At 36.7% G+C, this 18,666-nt stretch overlaps 1 protein-coding gene and 1 non-coding gene across 8 annotated transcripts in view; one reads left to right on the top strand and one right to left on the bottom strand.

Moving 5' to 3' along the window:
- Positions 1-1,507: 1,507 nt before the first annotated feature.
- TRNAT-AGU lies at positions 1,508-1,581 on the top strand. Its single transcript has one exon. It is a non-coding gene; the product is annotated as a tRNA-Thr (tRNA).
- A 7,149-nt stretch (positions 1,582-8,730) lies between these two features.
- SPATA6 (spermatogenesis associated 6) overlaps positions 8,731-18,666 on the bottom strand; it is a 144,117-nt gene continuing 134,181 nt past the window's right edge. For all 7 annotated transcript variants that reach the window (XM_043876906.1, XM_043876908.1, XM_043876909.1 and 4 more), the window contains one exon: positions 8,731-8,978. In XM_043876906.1, the coding sequence (XP_043732841.1) occupies positions 8,798-8,978 (181 nt within the window). In that variant the 3' untranslated portion in view covers positions 8,731-8,797. The remainder of the gene's footprint in view (positions 8,979-18,666) is intronic.

Raw genomic sequence — 18,666 nt, 5'->3', positions numbered from 1 at the left:
TGCAAGGCATTGCTTTAAGCACTTTCTATATGTTAACTACTTTAATATTCATAATTATCCCACAGGATTGATAATAGTATCTTCATTTTACAGATGAGAAAACTAGGCACAAAGAAATCAGATAACCTGTCAAAGCTCACATAGTTATTAAGTGGCTGAAGTGGAATTGGAATCTAGAAGAGTGACTCCAGAGGCTACGTATTTAATCACTAGGCTATTTTTCTGAGCAATGAATAATTCATATGCAGTAAGATGCAACAGCTAAAATATAATCATTCGTCAGCAATTTCCAAAAACAAACATTTTTTAAAATTATTTTATTTATATCTTAAGTTATAAAGGAATTTTTTGAAATTGCTATTTTTAAAAATTAAGACTTCTAAAGAATTACATAGCAAACCTGAGATGAGTCTACAGTTTTATGTGCATGTGTATATGTATGTAAGTGCACATACACACATACATACACCTCTGTGACTAGTGTCAAACAGTACAGTTTTCTGAAAAAGGTGACTACTCAATCACATTCATAACAAATTCTTAAGACTTATAGGGATGTTCATCTGACTGAGATGATCCAGGGTTAATTCTGCTGAATTATGGAGATTTAACTCTAACTTCCAAATGGGGGCTTCCCTCATAGCTCAGTTGGTAAAGAATCTGGGTTCAGGGGTCCTGGCCTCAATCCCTGGGTTGGGAAGATCCCCTGGAGAAGGGAATGGCAATCCACTCCAGTATTTGTGCCTGGAGAATCCCATGGGCAGAGGAGCCTGGCAGGCTACCGCCCACAGGGTCGCAAGAGTCAGACACGATAGCAACTAAACCACCACCACCAGATGGGCAGATAGCATCACTGACTCAATGGACATGAATTTGAGCAAACTCTGGTAGATAGTGGAGGACAGAGGGGCCTGGAATGCTGCAGTCCATGGGGTCGCAAAGAGTCAGATGTGACTTAGTGACTGAACGACAACAATTTTAACTTCTACCTCTAACATCCTCCAGATCAAAGGAATAGAGTTAATTTGCAAAACACAACTGTGCTAAATCCAAAATAAACAGAGGACAAAATCAACTTCCTAGTATCAAAACTGGTTAATAGGATAGGCCCTCAAACAAGTGAGAGAAGCCACATATAAAGTTCAAGTGGACAATATTCTCAAGGACTAAAGTCATGTGTTTAGTTTCACTTGTAAAATCTACATAAAACCTCTACCAAAGCGCACAACATATACAAGGTTAATAGGATTCTAAATAATAAAAATAAATGATGCTAAGGTCTATGCCTGGGTGGATTTATACACAAAATAATGAAAGGGAAAGGGAAAGATGTCTACTTTAAGCATCTACTATTTTTTAGGTATAATACTAATCACTTTGCAACATTTACCTAATATATTCTTCATAGTAACCATCTTAGGTAGGTATCATTCTCATTTTGTAAAAAATAAAATTAAGGTCTAATATCTCCAGATAGCACCACAGAATAGACTACAAGGCTAAGAAAGGCTCTGTGGCTTAGCTGGTTAAAGCGCCTGTCTAGTAAATAGGAGATCCTGGGTTCAAACCCCAGTGGGGCCTACCAGTGTTCTATTTAGGCTCTGGCAGTTGGTGAAGGACAGGGAAGACTAGCGTGCTGAGATCCATGGGGTCACGGAGTTGGACACGACTAAGTGACTGAACTGAACTGAACTGAATATTATACAACCTACATCAACTAAATAGCTAGTAAACTTAAGAGCCATACTGAAAGAAATCTGATTTGGTCTTGTGTCCTGAAATAATTTTGAAAATTTTTTACATTTATTTCACTTTCTTCAATCAGATCCTCAAGATCTATCAGAATACTATCTTTATACTGACTTGGAAGTTTAGTTATTACAGTTACCTTTATTGAGCACCATGCTTTGTATGAGGTGTTCCACATGCATTAACTGGTTAAATGAACTCTACGAAAACAGCTTCCATTTCACAAAAGAGAAAATAAGCTCAGAAAAGTTAAGCAGCACAGAGGTTACAAGAAAACAGAGAAAAAAATCTGAAGTTCATTCAACTCTGCAACCAACAGTATTGTTATTATGCTAGATAGATTATTTTTAAAATTGTGAATTTCTTTTCCCAGATCACTTCCCCAAAGTAATTAGGATAATGCCTAACATGTGTCAAAGAATGTCCACATTCATTTTCCTACTTAATCCTAATACTTTTATGAGGAATGGAGGGCAATGTTTATTAATATCTCATTTCACAGGCTAAAAAAGGAGGTTCAGAAAAGTTGTGAAGAAAGCACTTTTTCTATTATTCAGTGTTGTTGTCAATCTCCTAGAAATAGATGTTACTGGAAATGTATGTACATAAATCCTTCAACATTTTGTCTGCATATATCACTAATTTTACTGAAAAACAAACACACACAAAAAAACTCCAGTGAAGAATGTGTTTCACTGATGAAAATAAGTCTCTAAGAGGATATACCTATTCTCAAATCTACTACATGTGTTCAAAGGCATTAAAGGTTTCCTCTCATTTCTGAACTATATCATAAACTCAGAAGATTAAACTTTTAAAAACTTAACCTGCAACAGAAATGTAGTGATGCTTGTGACAGACTTAAAGTCTATTTTTTTCCTGATGATACTATAGGCACCTATGCTCTCTTGTTTAATATTTACATGGAATACTATTTTTCCATTCCTCCACTTTTAGCCTATGTGTGTCCTTTAATATAAAGAGTCTCTTGTAGATAGCATATACTTGGATCTTGCTTTATTATCCATTCAGCCACTCTATGTCTTAATTCATTTATATTTAAGGCAATCATTGATAGGAAAGGATTTACTTTTGCCATTTTGCTGTTTTCTGTTTTATATTTTGTCTCTCTATTCCTCTCTTGTGATCTTCCTTTGTGTCTTGTTGATCTTTTTGTAGTAAGATTCTTTAAATCTTTTCTTTCTTAATTTTGTGTGTCTTCTTTACACATTTATGTGTGTGTGTGTGATTATTATGTGGCTGGTTAAAATGTCCACTCCCCAAAGTGATATACAGATTCCCTATTACGCCCATCAAAATCCCAATGACATTTTTTACAGAAATAGGGAAAAAAAATCATAAAATCGTATAGAATCACCAAAGACTCAGAATAACCAAAGTGATCTTAAAAAAGAACAAAAAAGCTGGAGGCATCATACTCCTGATTTCAAACTAAATTATAAATCCATAGCAATTAAAACAGTATGGTACTGGGATAAAGACAGAAAAAGAGCAGTGGAACAGAATAGACAGCCCAGAAATAAAGTAACACACACAGAGTCAACTGATCTTTGAAAGGGAGTCAAGAACATACAAAGGGGAAAAACCAGTCTCTTCAACAAATGGTTAGGAAAATTATATATCCACAGGCAAAAAAAAAAAAAAAGAAAGAAAGAAGGAATCAAACCCTTAACTTACATTATACATAAAAATCAAGTCAAAGTGGATTAAAGATTTAAACATAAGACCTGAAATTGTAAAACTCCTAATAGAAAATATAGGGGGAAATCTTGACATTGGTCTTGGCAATGATTTCTTGGCTACGACACCAAAAGCAAAAGCAACAAAAGTAAAAATAGACAAAGTGGAACCACTTCACATAAAACCACATAGAAAGTTTCTTCAGAGCAAAGGAAACAATCAACAACAAAAAGACAATCAATGGGATGAGAGAAAATACTTGCAAACCTTATTATTTATTAGAGTACTTCTTTCACTGTAATAAGTAAATGTCAGTTTTTCCCCTATGAACTTGGGTCAGGAACTAGGTTTTTGTTTATCTTTGGACATTAGACCTTCAATAACATTTGTTAAATGGATGAATACTCACAAGTTCTGGTTGTCTAAGGATCTTCATATAATTAAACTCAAAGTATATCATTCAGAGATAAATAATACTCTTGTAACCCCAATAACAAAAAATTGAGTTTCTCTCCTACTTTTTCATTTTTGTAAATAAATTTCTAGCTAGTTGGATAATCTGGGATTGGGAGGACAATATCTTTCTTAATTTCTAAAAGGGTGTTCCTCAAACTAATTTTCTCCCACCAGGGCTTCAATAATAAGTAAAAAGCACAATTGCTTCGGGTCCACTACTCTCAAGGTGCTTATTATGGTCACATACAAATTAGGACAAGAGCAACAGAGGTTTTTTGTTTATCTGTTTAAGTTATATCTGACTTCAAAAATCCATTTTCAATTCTTGAGTTCTCCCAAGTTCTAGATCTTTAACTGATTTCTGGACATTTTCCTCAATCCTGCCTCCACCCTCGTAAATTATCAATATTGAGTATATCCCATTTGGGTTTCCTGTTCACAAAAGTCCTTCCCATCTTTCAGTGTCCAGCTAAAAGGTTGCCTCATTTAATGCTGCTCCAAGCCTGTGGTTCTCTTTGTGGTCCATTTTAGCATTCATCATATCCCATCAAAGTGTTTGCAACCTTGTACACAATCTCTAGTTACAGCATTTGGGGTTTTCTGAACAATCATTTTCTCTCCCATTTTCATGCTTTTACAAGTTCTGTTGCATCAAGCTAGCATGCTCTATGCTCATTCTTGCATTATTTTATCATAGAAGTATGGTAATACCATAAATGCTGAAATATATTGTTTTCTTGTCTCTCTCAATAGATTCTTTGTGCTTATGGGAAGATACATATAAAAATTTTATACTCTATATCTAACACAGTGCTCAATAAATATGTGATAAATGGGTGAATAAGTGGTTGAATGTGTAACCAACCCAAGTTCCTAAGATAAGATAAAAATAAACATAATAGTTGTAAAATGGTTGAGTCATTTTGGAAAGCAATTTTTCAAAATGTTAAACAAAGAGTTTCCATATGACCCAACAATTCTACTCTTAGGTGTATATTCAAGGAAAATAAAAACATATATCTATCACAAACTTTACAAACGCTCATAGTACCAGTATTTTTCATAATATCCTCAAGGTGAAAGCAATGAAAATGCCCACCAACTGAACGGAAAAACAAAATATGATACATCCATACAATAGATATTTTTTAGCAATAAAAAGAAATAAAGTACTGGCACATGTTACAACAGGTATGAGTCCTGAAAACATTATGCTAGATGAAAGAAGCCAGACAAAAAATTCACATATTATATAAATCCCATTTATATGAAATGTCTAAATGTCCAGAATAGGCATAGAAACAGAAAGCAGATTAGTAGTTGTCAGGAGACAAGGGAAAAAAGGAATGAGGAGCAATTGCTAATGGATACAGAATTCTTTCTGGAGTGATGAAGTATTTTATAATTAGCTAGTGGTTACAGTTGCACAACTCTGTGACTATAATGAAAACCACTCAACTGTACACTTTTAAAGGGTGAATTTTATAGCATATGAACTATCTCAAAAAAGCCGCTATTAAGAAATGAGCACAATAATGAGAATTTTCTTTTTGGTCCAGATTTTTAATCAAGGGCTTAATCTTTGAAATCAGAACACAACTCTGCTGCCAAAAACTTCCTAATCTTCTACATTGATCAATTACACAATTATAAAAGTGTTGGAACATTAAAAGTCATTCTAAATTAACCCCTTCCTCACCTTATAGGAAATAAAACTGAGGTCCAAGAAGGATAGATGACTTAAACAAGGTTATACAACTAGTAGTGAAACCAGGGAAGACATACCCTCAGTCCAACGATTCAACTTTTTTCTTAGCTGAATTAACATTTTCCTTCCTTAAATTCCTAGGATTTTTTTAATCTAAAAGAAAAATTATATTAAAAAGAAGGAGACAGACCTATTTATCTTTCATATTGTCTAATAACTATTACTAGGATTGTAGGAAATATTAAAAAAGGGGTTAAGAGAATAAACTATGGCATCTTTCTGCTTCTCTCAATGAGAAAAGGAAACTATTAGTACTTAGAGGTTTTACTCTTAAAAGATAATACAACATAAGAATTCATAATAATAGTTAAGGAAAACAACAAAGATTACTCTTTCCTCCAGGGAATGGAAATAGACAGCAAAGATGGTAAGTACATGGAAATGTATATCTGATCCTTCAGGGAGATGTCAAATTTAATTCAGAGGAAAATGTCTCTTAAATATTTTCCAAAGTTCCCCTTTGAGACCCATTTTTTTGGTGGCCTTTATATGATAATGGCAAATATAGGTGCAAAGTAATTTTTTTTTCTTTTGGTACTTACTCACTCAGGAGGTTTTCTATGATAGCAAATATTTTCTTTAAAGTGCATATTTGGTCTTTTTACCAAGAAGCCTGGGCTCCCCTTGTGGCTCAGCTGGTAAAGAATCTGCCTGCAGTACAGGAGACCTGGGTTCAGTCCCTGGGTTGGGAAGATCCCCTGGAGAAGGGAAAGGCTACCCACACTCCAGTATTCTGGCCTGGAGAATTCCAGGGACTATACAGTCCATGGGGTCACAAAGACTCAGACACGACTGAGAGACTTTCACTTCACTCATCTTCTCAGATGGCTCTAGGGGTAAAGAACCTGCCTGCCAATGCAGGAGACGGGAGACTCAGGGTCAATCCCTGGGTCAGGAAGATCCCCTGGAGGAGGGCATGGCAACCCACTCCAGTATTCTTGCTGGAGAATCCCATGGACAGAGGAGCCTGGTGGTCTACAGTCCATAGGGTCTCAAAGAGTGAGACATGACTGAAGCTATGTAGCACACCAAGAAGCAACTTTTAAATAGGGGAATTTTTCATTTGTTTATAATCAAGGAGGAAAAGATACTAAGTTTCATTGATAAATGATTTTTTAAAAAAACCATCATTCAATGCTGACCTTCAAAAGCTTATACAAAAATTCATTAGACAACTTACAACCAGACGGTAGCTCAGTGATTGTGGAGTCCAGTATTTTCCTGACTATGTCCACATGTGTCTGCAGATAGCATTTCAGAGGAAGTATCGGGAGTTGGGGGAGAGGAACGGAAGGGGAAAGATAACCATAACAACAAATACTGTTACACGCTCAACTTAGTTTAGGAAAGTCTGGGTTAATCAATAAATATTTAATGAGCACCAAGTATGTATCAGACTTTCTACTAGATGCTAGAGCGAAGCGTGTTTATGCCAGGATTTCTTAGAGCCTCAAACATGCTAATGTTTTTACTAAGATGACCATATGTAGTTTGCCTGGACAACTTATCACTGTTTTCTTCAGCATCACTAGCACCCCCTTTTCATTCCTGTCATCTTACCCATGACTCTCTAAGTCTGAGTGGTACACAGATCTTTCCTAAACTTACATGACCAATGAAATACTTGTATCTACATTCCTAAAGCCATCTCTTAGAAGAGCAGTCCACAAACATGGTTCAGGAAATGCTGACCTACTCCGTTCTCTCCATTGATAACTAGGAAACTAGGACCAGAGATCTGAAGCCTAGGACACCTGGCTCCTATCTCTGATGTGCTTTCCAATATACTGCAGATTGCCACAGACAAAACAATCAACATGAAGCTGAAAAGTCTTATTATTAGATAACAGGTATTATGTATTTTCTCCAATTAAAAAAATAAATCGCCCAATTTGCATACCAATTCCAACTTAAATAGAGTTCAACTCAAGTATTTTCTTTTAAGATCATAACTATAAAATTAACCAAAGATGGAGTCAATGAGAAAACATTATCTTGTAGTCCACTCTTAAAGTTTATGTCAAGTTTATTATTTCCTATTCTCTGCATTTCTTCTACTCTCTCTAAAAAGTAGAAGGTTACTAATTTCTTTGTATCTTCAAAGCCTAACTGGCCTCAGATGTGTTTGGAGCCAGGGAAGGGGGGAAAGGGGGAAGAAGCTAATTTTATCAACCAACAACTTTTGAGTATAAAGAGTTATGCTCTAATATTTCCTCCCCTTTATGGTTCCCAGGTTTGTTTTCTTTTTTTTTTTTAAAGTAAGGTTGCTACTTTCATGGGCTATTTGATACCTATGAATGTTCTAAAGAGATTAAATTACAATATAAATCCCTTATTCTTTCTGAGTTTCTACAAGCTTTTAAACAAAGGCTATTTTCTGATTCTGGTTCCACCAAAAGTTTTGACTCTAGAAAAAAACAATGCAAAAAAAAATCTATTTTTAAAAATCAGTTATTCACATCTGGGGTCACATTTGGCCATTCCTATTTCTTGCTGTTAGGCATTTTAGGTAACTTAGCTAGCTCTTTTAGAGAAGAGGGAGTAAAGGATTACAGAAACTTTAAAAAGAAAGCTATACCTTAGGAGCTAAGACATATCAATAGCTTTTTTCTTAAGGAGCAAACGGTAGAAAATACTAGTTAAAATAGAGTTTAAACTCCTGAGAAATTCATCTCTGTATATATATATATATTTTTGCCCATGACCAAGAAATGAGAGTTAATAATAAAAATAATCTTAGTCAGAACAAGATAACCAGTCAAGCAAATGGAAAGAAAATTACAAGGTGATGAAGGCAGAAGAGCACTTTTAGAGAGAATATGTTCTTGGATTTGTAGCTGGTGACATGAGAGAGATGTGACAGGACAGCTTTCTCCTAATCAGAATGGAGGTTGTGACTGTGTGGCAGAACTGTGAGGATACAGCGCTCTCTACTGTGACTGGAAAAAGAACGCTTGCCCATGATGCTTTATCATCTGAAATAATAAACTTATTCAAGTCTAACTACTGTGCTCAATTAGAACTACCCATCTAAAAAAAATAAAAGAATACAGGTATTGATTACATCAAACGTTTTCATTGAGAAGTTGACAAGGACACTCATACAGTTCATCGCGGCTGATCTCAGAAGCTTTCCTGTGTATGAGAAACAGAACTACAGGCCTTTTTGTATAAGTTCCTGTATATCTTGTCCATGCTGTTCTCAAAGATGGGTCGGTGGGATTTTCCTTTATAAGAGGCTGCCCTGTTGGACCAGTATTCACCATCATCCAAATGGAGAGTGCCACGTGGCCGTTGAAATGAGCTATAGAAAGGGATATAAAAGATTAAAATAATAATGAAGCAAAATGAGAGGTGGGACATATAAATCAAGTATTTACTAAGTACTTTATAGGCTTGATAACACGTTTTTATTTCTTAGAAATGAAATACTGACTTTTTAAAAGACTAAGTTTATTTTTTAAACAAATAATGAGCCCACTTCAATAAATTAAATACTTATTATAGATAAGACCTCTCAGGCATGTTAGATGTGCCATGTAAAACTGTATGTTCTTGCTATTAAATGTTACAAATGTTAATAGGTGTCTCTACCTCCTGATGGATTTGCTAAAGTGGGATTCTACCTCATACATTCCAGCAATCTTATTTGATTCTATCAAACTTTCTTTACACCTGGTACCACACTTCTTTCACATTGGAAAAATTTTGAAAATGATAACATGATTATCCTTACTTTTACTTTGTCCATTCAGTTTCAGAGAGTTAATTAATACAATTTCTAATAATGTTAGTATAATTTTTAAAATATTTCAAAAGGCCTTAGCCAAGTCTCAAATGCTATTGCTTTTATATAGTTTCCACCTTTCTTTCATTAGCTTTGCTTAAGAAATAGTCTAGCCTAATGAATACAAGTTCTTTCATACAGTTTCTCACAATCCAAACTCCTGCCTAAAAACAGTCACTCAAAACAGTTTTTTGGACATTTTGAGTCAAATGATAAAGAAATCACATACATAAACACATTAATAGAACATTTCTGCATATACTCTGTACCTCTGCAAATATTCTACAAGTCTAAGCCCCCATGTTTGCCTCTGTTCCCTCATACTACTTTCAGTTCAGTTCAGTCACTCAGTCGTGTCTGACTCTTTGCAACCCCATGGACTGCATCATGCCAGGCTTCCCTGTCCATCACCAACTCCCGGAGTTTGTTCAAACTCATGTCCGTCAAGTTGGTGATGCCATCTAACCATCTCATCCTCTGTCGGCCCCTTCTCCTCCTGCCTTCAATCTTTCCCAGCATCAGGGTCTTTTCCAAGGAGTTAGTTCTTTGCATCAGGGGGCCAAAGTATTGGAGTTTCAGCTTTAGCATCTGTCCTTCCAATGAATATTCAGGACAGATTTCCTTTAGGATTGACTGGTTTGATCTCCTTGCAGTCCAAGGGACTCTCAAGAGTCTTCTTCAACACCACAGTTCAAAAGCATCAATTCTTCAGCACTCAGCCTTCTTAATGGCCCAACTCTCACATCCTTACATGACTACTGGAACAACCACAACTTTGACTAGATGGACCTTTGTCGGCAAAGTAATGTCTCTGCTTTTTAATATGTTGTTTAGGTTGGTTATAGCTTTTCTTCCAAGGAGCAAGCATCTTTTAATTTCATGGCAGTGGTCACCATCTGCAGTGATTTTGGAGTCCAAGAAAATAAAGTCTCTCACTGCTTCCATTGTTTCCCCATCTATTTGCCATGAAGTGATGGGACCGGATGCCATGATCTTAGTTTTCTGAATGTTGAGTTTTCAGCCAGCTTTTTCACTCTCCTCTTTCACTTTCATCAAGAGGCTCTTTAGATCCTGTTCGCTTTCTGCCATAAGGGTGGTGTTATCTGCAAATCTGAGGTTACTGATATTTTTCCAGGCAATCCTGATTTCATCTTGTGCTTCATCCAGCCTGGCATTTCACATGATGTACTCCACATAGAAGTTAAACAAGCAGGGTGAGAATATACAGCCTTGACATACTCCTTTCCCAATTTGGAACCATTGTTCCATGTTCAGTTCTAAATGCTGCTTCCTGACCTGCATACAGATTTCTCAGGAGGCAGGTAAGATGGTCTGGTATTCCCATCTCTTTCAAAATTCTCCACATTGCAAAGCCCTCATAATACTGTAGGAGTCCCCATATGTTGTCTTTTGTTCATTTGATTATATTTGCTTTATTTGTTGCTGTGTTTTGTTTAACATCAAGTCATATCCTAATTAATATTCACAAAGCACAGATCTGTACTCTATCTCCCTGTTGTCCATAGTCATCAACTTTACTGCATAATAATGTCCTTTTCTGAACTCTGTATTTTGCCAGGCTAGTTCTACCACAATAAACCTACTCAACACAAATTTGAATTTCTATTAAGCCACTACCCAAATCTCAGAAAAGTAAGCAATAGTAGGGACATTTACTTTGAAAATCATTGTGTAGGTTTTTCTGATATTGTAAATCAAATTCCTAATCTCTATCATAAATTACTGTATTTAATGCCATCAGGCATAGATTTGCTACTGCTTTGGTATTATTAGACAATGCTTTTTTTTCATTCACAAAGCTGCTTTAAAATATCAATGCCATCTCAATGGCTTACAATGAATAAATAAAGTCCAGTAACCTTTTTAGAAGCAACTGTGAACCTGAAAAGTTTCTGTGAAGAGAGCTGAAGTGGTCAAAATAGACATCCTCCTAATGCTTTAAAAATCTTGCAGATTTTGACAGGGAATTATTTCTTTTTAAAATTGTAGAACTTTCATTTTAGTAGACAGTACTGTGGTTCTATGGAAAGAATTAGGAATTGGCTCATCCTGTAAGTCTGAATTGTAAAATAGAGATGTTTGCAAAACAGGTCCTAATATAGTCCATGGATAGGTGCAAACAAAGAACAGCAGAATCTTAAAAGCAACATTTACTTCTAGACATGGAAGCACTGGCTATCTAACTAATAGATTGCGAACATATTGAGTCAATTCTAATTTTCCCTTGCTGAGAACATTAATAAGCTTAAAATAGGTAAGTGACACTAAAACATCTTATTATAGTAATAGGCTTTTAAAGACCACACTTCTGTATTTTACCAACAGTATCTCCAGAATTCATTCATTCAAAGCACTCAAAGTTCCTATTACAAAACATGGCATCAGTGCTATGTAACATAAAATGGTTATCTTCAAAGCAGGATAAAATTGCTATTTTATTAAATGCAGCATAGATATATTTTTTTAGCAATTTTCTCTTGCTACTTCAATAGGGAGCTCTCTATTTAATTATGACAATGCTATAAAGAAAAAAAAAGGGAACAGAGACTAGGATAATATCTGTGAACTAAGCACTTTCAAAATTTAAATGTTGTTAAGATATAAATTATAAATTTTTAAAGCCTAGCATTTATTTAGAGAAGAGAAAGGCCTTAGGCAGCTTAACATGTACTAGGATACAAAAGGCATGACTAGGTCTTATACTCAGAAAAGGAGGAACTCACTTGAAACCCTGACAGTGTTTTCTGTATCAGTATGAAAAGAAGACCAAGTACATACTACTTTACACACAGTATTGAGATAACATATGTATAAAGTGATATACATGAAAAAAAGGTCAGAGGGTAAGATATATGGCATACAGATGATATTAATTCTAATAAATAATTGGAAGGTGATGAGAATAAAAAATGGCCATTTGCCACTTGTACTCAACCAGAGTTGAAAGTGACTTTAAAAGATGATGATACATATTCTCTACTTAAAGCTTGTGATTGAAGATTCAATATAATTAAAGATATAATATAAGAGATGAATTCCTTCTTAATAAAGGTTCCTACCAAGCCAAACTTTGACAAAACATGGAAAATAATATTGAGGATGTGATATATGCTCTATAGACATTGGAGGGATGGATGATGGATGAAGGGATGCAAAAGTAGGAAGTCAAGAGATACCTGGAGTAACAGGCAAATTTGGTCTTAGAGTACTAAATGAAGCAGGGCAAAGGCTAACAGAGTTTTGCCAAGAGAATGCACTGGTCATAGCAAACACCTTTTCTAAAAACACAAGAGACAACTCTACACATGGACATCACCAGATGGTCAATACTGAGGTCAGACTGATTATATTCTTTGCAGCCAAAGATGGAGAAGCTCTATGCAGTCAGCAAAAAACAAGATCGGGAGCTGACCGTGACTCAGATCACGAACTCTTTTAAATTCAGACTTAAATTGAAGAAAGTAGGGAAAACCACTGGGTCATTCAGGTATGACCTAAACCAAATCCCTTATGACTATACAGTGGAAGTGACAAATAGATTCAAGGGATTAGATTTGATAGAGTGCCTGAAGAACTATGGATGGAGGTTTGTGACACTATACAGAAGGCAGTGATCAAGACCATCCCCAAGAAAAAGAAATGCAAAAAGGCAAAATGCTTTTCTGAGGAGGCCTAACAAATAGCTGAGAAAAGAAGAGAAGCGAAAAGCAAAGGAGAAAAGGAAAGATATTCCAATTTGAATGCAGAGTTCCAAAGAACAGCAAGGAGAGGTAAGAAAGCCTTCCTCAGTGATCAATGCAGAGAAATAGAGGAAAACAATAGAATGGGAAAGACAGAGATCTCTTCAAGAAAATTAGAAATACGAAGGGAACATTTCATGCAAAGATGGGCATAATAAAAGGCAGAAATGGTATGGACCTAACAGAAGCAGAATATATTAAGAAGAGGTGGGAAGAATACACCAAAGAACTATAAAAAAAAAAGATGTTCACAACCCAGACAATCACTATGGTATGAACACTCACCTAGAGCCAGACATCCTGGAATACTAAGTCAAGTGGGCCTTAGAAAGCATCACTATGAAGAAAGCTAGTGGAGGTAATGGAAATCCAGTTGAGCTATTTCAAAAGATGATGCATGAGACAAGTGCTCGGGCCTGGTGCACTGGGAAGACCTGGAGGAATCGGGTGGAGAGGGAGGTGGGAGGGGGGATCAGGATGGGGAATACGTGTAAATCTATGGCTGATTCATATCAATGTATGACAAAACCCACTGAAAAAATAAATAAATAAATAAAGGAAAAAAAATGATGCTGTTAAAGTGTTGCACTCAATAGGTCAGCAATTTTGGAAAACTCAGCAGTGGCCAAAGGACTGGAAAAGGTAGGTTTTCATTCCAATCCCAAAGAAAGGCAATGCCAAAGAATGCTCAAGCTATTGCACAACTGCATTCATCTCACACACTAGCAAAGTAAAGCTCAAAATTCTCCAAGCGAAGCTTCAGTAGTATGTGAATCAAAAACTTCTGGATGTTCAAGCTAGATTTAAGAAAGGCAGAGGAACCAGAGATCAAATTGCTAATATCCACTGGATCATCAAAAAAGCAAGAGAGTTCCAGAAAAACATCTACTTCTGCCTTACTGACTAAGCCAAAGCCTTTGACTGTGTAGATCACAACAAACTGTGGAAAATTCTTCAAGAGATGGGAATACCAGACTATCTTACCTGCCTCCTGAGAAATCTGTACGCAGGTCAAGAAGCAATAGTCAGAATGGACATGGAGCAGTGGACTGGTTACAAATTGGGAAAGGAGTATGTCAAGGCTGTATATTGCCACCCTGCTTATTTAATTTCTATGCAGAGTACATCATGTGAAATGCCAGGCTGGATGAAGCACAAGCTGGAATCAAAATTGCCTGAAGAAATATCAATAACCTCAGATATGCAGATGACACCACCCTTATGGCAGAAAGCAAACAGGAACTGTTCTGCGAAAGTGAAAGAGGAGAGTGAAAAAGCTGGCTGAAAACTCAACATTCAGAAAACTAAGATCATGGCATCCAGTTCCATCACTTCATGGCAAATAGATGGGGAAACAATGTAAACAGTGAGAGACGTTATTTTCTTGGACTCTAAAGTCACTGCAGATGGTGACCGCTGCCATGAAATTAAAAGATGCTTGCTCCTTGGAAGAAAAGCTATAACCAATCTAAATAGCATATTAAAAAGCAGAGACATTACTTTACTGACAAAGATCCATCTAATCAAAGTTACAGTTTTTCCAATAGTCATGTATGGACGTGAGAGCTGGACCATAAAAAAAGCTGAGAGCCACAGTTTTGATGCTTTTAAACTGTGGTGTTGGAGAAGACTCTTGAGAGTCCCTTGGACTGCAAGGAGATCAAACCAGTCAATTCTAAAGGAAATCTGTCCTGAATATTCACTGAAAAGACTGATGCTGAAGCTGAAACTACAATACTTTGACATCTGTTGTGAAGAATAGACTCATTGGAAAAGACCCTGATGCTGGGCAAGATTGAAGACAGGAGAAAGGCCTGACAGAGGATGAGATGGTTGGATGGCATCACTGACTCAATGGACATGAATTTAAGCAAGCTCCAGGAGTTGGTGATGGACAGGGAAGCCTGGCATGCTGCAGTCCATGCGGTCACAAAGAGTCAGATACAAATGAGTGACTGAACTAAATATACTGGATGTATGTATGTATGTATGTATGGATAGATGGAAGTAAGGAAGGTAGGAAGGAAAGTATTCAAAATCTTGAAGATCAGGATAGATGAGAGGGAGAGGCTTTAATATGAGGTAATAAAATCATCAAAGCATTTTGCAACTTTAAAGACACAACAGAAAATAAAATGTCATAAAATATCATTAAAGTCATCAAGAGACTTCTGGTTCAAGATGCCGAAATAGAAAGACATGCACTCAACTTCCCCTGCAAAAGCACCAAAATCACAACTAGCTACTGAACAACTATCCACAGGAGGACCCTGGAGCCTACCAAAAAAGATACCCCATGTCCAAAGGCAAAGAAGAGGCTGCACTGAGATGGTAGGAGAGGCACAACCACAATAAAATCAAACTCCATACCCGCTGGGCGGGGGGCTCACAAACTGGAGACCAATAGCACCAAGGAAGTTCTCCCACTGTTGTGGATGTTCAGAACCCCGCGTCAGGCTTCCCAGTCTGGCCACCCGACAAAGGGACTGGGAATCCGCAGGGAGTCCGACCTTGAAGACCAGAGGGGTCTGATTATAAGACTTCCACAGGGCTGGGGGAAACAGACTCCAGTCTTGGAGGACACAAACAAAACCTTGTGTGCACCAAGACTCAGAAGAAAGGAGCAGTGATTCTACAGGAAACTGAACCAAAACTACCTGCTAGTGTTGGAGGGTCTGCTATGGAGGTGTGGGTCAGTAGGGGCCCACCACAGGGATGGGGGGACTGGTAGCAGCTGTCTGGGAAAGTCCCGTTTTGGAGGTCCCCCTTAACTCCCAGGGATGGGTCACCTCAGGCCAAAAAGCTACCAGGGAGGGAGCAAACCCTTCCCATCAGCAGATAATTGAATCAAAGCTTTACTGAGCAAGGCCCTGTCCACCAGAGCAAGACCCAATTTTTCCCAACACAGTCCCTCTCATCAAGAAGCTTACACAAGCCTCTTAGCCTCTTCCATCAGAGGGCAGACAGAAGAAGCAAGAAGAACCACAATCCCACAGGGAGTAAAACAAAACCATGTTACAGAAAGTTAATTAGTATGAAAAAGCAGAAAGTTACATTCCAGATGAAGGGACAAGATAAAAATCCCAGAAAAACAAATGAAGTGGAGATAGGCAACCTTCCAGATAAAGAACTCAGAATAATGATAGTGAATATGATTCAGGATCTTGGAAAAAGAATGGAGGCAAAGATTGCAAGAAATGTCTACCAAAGACCTACAACAACTAAAAAACAATCAGAGATGAATAGTACACTAGAAGGAATCCACAGCAGAATAACTGAGACAGAAGCACGGATAAATGACCTGGGGTACAGAATGGTGGAAACCACTGCCACAGAACAGAATATAGAAAAAAGGGTGAAAAGAAATGAAGACAGCCTAAAAGACCTCTGGAACAACACTGACACATGAACATTCACATTAAAGGGTTCCCAGGAGGACAACAGAGAGAAAGGACCTGAGAAAATATTTGAAGAGATAATAGCTGAAAACTTCCCTAACATGGAAAAGGAAATAATCAACCAAGTCTTGGAAGCACACAGAGTCCCAGGCAAGATAAACCAAAGGAAGAATACACCGAGACACATAATAATCAAACCGACAAAAAATAAAGACAGAGATAAAATATTAAAGCGACAAGGGAAAAACAACAAAAAAACATACAAGGTAACTCCCATCAGGCTGATTTCTCAACAGAAACTTTATAAGACAGAAAGGAACAGCATGACATATTTAAAGTGATGAAAGGGAAGAATGTACAACCAAGAATACTCTACTCAGCAAGACTCTCCTTCAGATTTGATGGAGAAATCAAAAGTTTTACAGACAAGCAAAAGTTAAGAGAATTGCACCACCAAACCAGCTTTACAACAAATGCTAAAGGAACTCTCAGCAGAAAACAAGAGAAGGAAAAGCCCTATCTAAAGAAAATAAACCCCAAACAATTAAGAAAATGGTAATAGGATTACCTTAAGGTAAGATTTAATTACCTTAAATGTAAATGAATTAAATGAACCAACCAAAAGACACAGATTGGCTGAGCAGATGAAAACATGTCCATGTATGCATTTCCACTTACATCACTCTACTTGACCCCCAAATTGTATGCAATTATTTTATATTGTTAGGTTAATTATGTTCCCATTATGACTTGCAATTGTAATTATCTTTTATTTTTTGTCTGGCTATTGATTGTGAAAACTGATAAACATCTTTTACTATTGTGATTATGTAACTATTACCCACTTAATACTACTGTATCATGATTGGTCAACAAAAAAATTATAGAATTCTATATCACCAAAACTACCATTTAATAGAAAAACCTGTAATCACTTTTTAAAATCCATATGCATATCAGAAATATCTTGGAATTTTTTGGAAAAAAAAAAAAGACGTCAAGATTTCTTGATAAATTACAGCAGTAGTTCTCAAACTTTAACACACATCAGAGTCATCTGGAGGGCTTATTACTACTCAGATTATTGAGCCTCACACCCAAAATAACTAACTGAGTATGTCTGAGGTGGGGTCCAAGAATTTGGATTTCTAACAAATACCAGGGTATTTATGATACTACTGGTCTAGGAACTACAGTAAATTATTGGCTTTTCTACAGAAATGTGAAAATTTAGGGAAAAACTGGATGTTGTTTAACTTCTTTTACTATTCACATAAACTATATAACATTAATAGAAGTTTATTCAAATGAATTTACTGAAGACTGGTTACTTACAGGTCACTTACTTCCCTTTCTTGGATATGTAGAAATGAGCCACTGACAATAAGATCTGATAGCTTTCATCATCATTAATTCCACTGTTGATTCCTCATTTAGAGATGTTATGAAATATCACAACCATAAAATGTGTTTACTTAAGTAATGCCTTAAAGCTTCAACAAATGAAATTGATCATTATTAATAAAGGGCCTAATTTTAATATCTTAATTTTTTTTTAAAATTGAGCTCCTAGTACACATTAGAGACCTTGATACGCAGTCAAAAACAAAGGTAGGCAAAACATCAGTGCCTTATGCTTAATACGAGGAGGCAAGACAGACACAGAATGAAACAATCATTATGAGATAAATACTGCCAATTGAAAATATATATGTGAGAGGAAATGGTAGGATAAAGGAAAAAACGACAGTCTAAGGAGATCCAACCAGTCCGTCCTAAAGGAAATCGGTCCTGGGTGTTCATTGGAAGGACTGATGTTGAAGCTGAAACTCCAATACTTTGGCCACCTGATGCAAAGGGCTGACTCATTTGAAAAGACCCTGATGTTGGGAAAGATTGAAAGCGGGAGGAGAAGGGGACGACAGAGGATGAGATGGTTAGATGGCATCACCGACTCAATGGACATGAGTTTGGGTAAACTCCGGGAGTTGGTGATGGACCAGGAGGCCTAGTGTGTTGCGGTTCATGGGGTCACAGAGAGTTGGA

The sequence above is a fragment of the Cervus elaphus genome, chromosome 20 (genome assembly GCF_910594005.1).
Source record: "Cervus elaphus chromosome 20, mCerEla1.1, whole genome shotgun sequence".
NCBI classification, from domain to species: Eukaryota; Metazoa; Chordata; class Mammalia; order Artiodactyla; family Cervidae; genus Cervus; species Cervus elaphus.
This window is presented reverse-complemented; position numbering and strand designations above follow the sequence as displayed.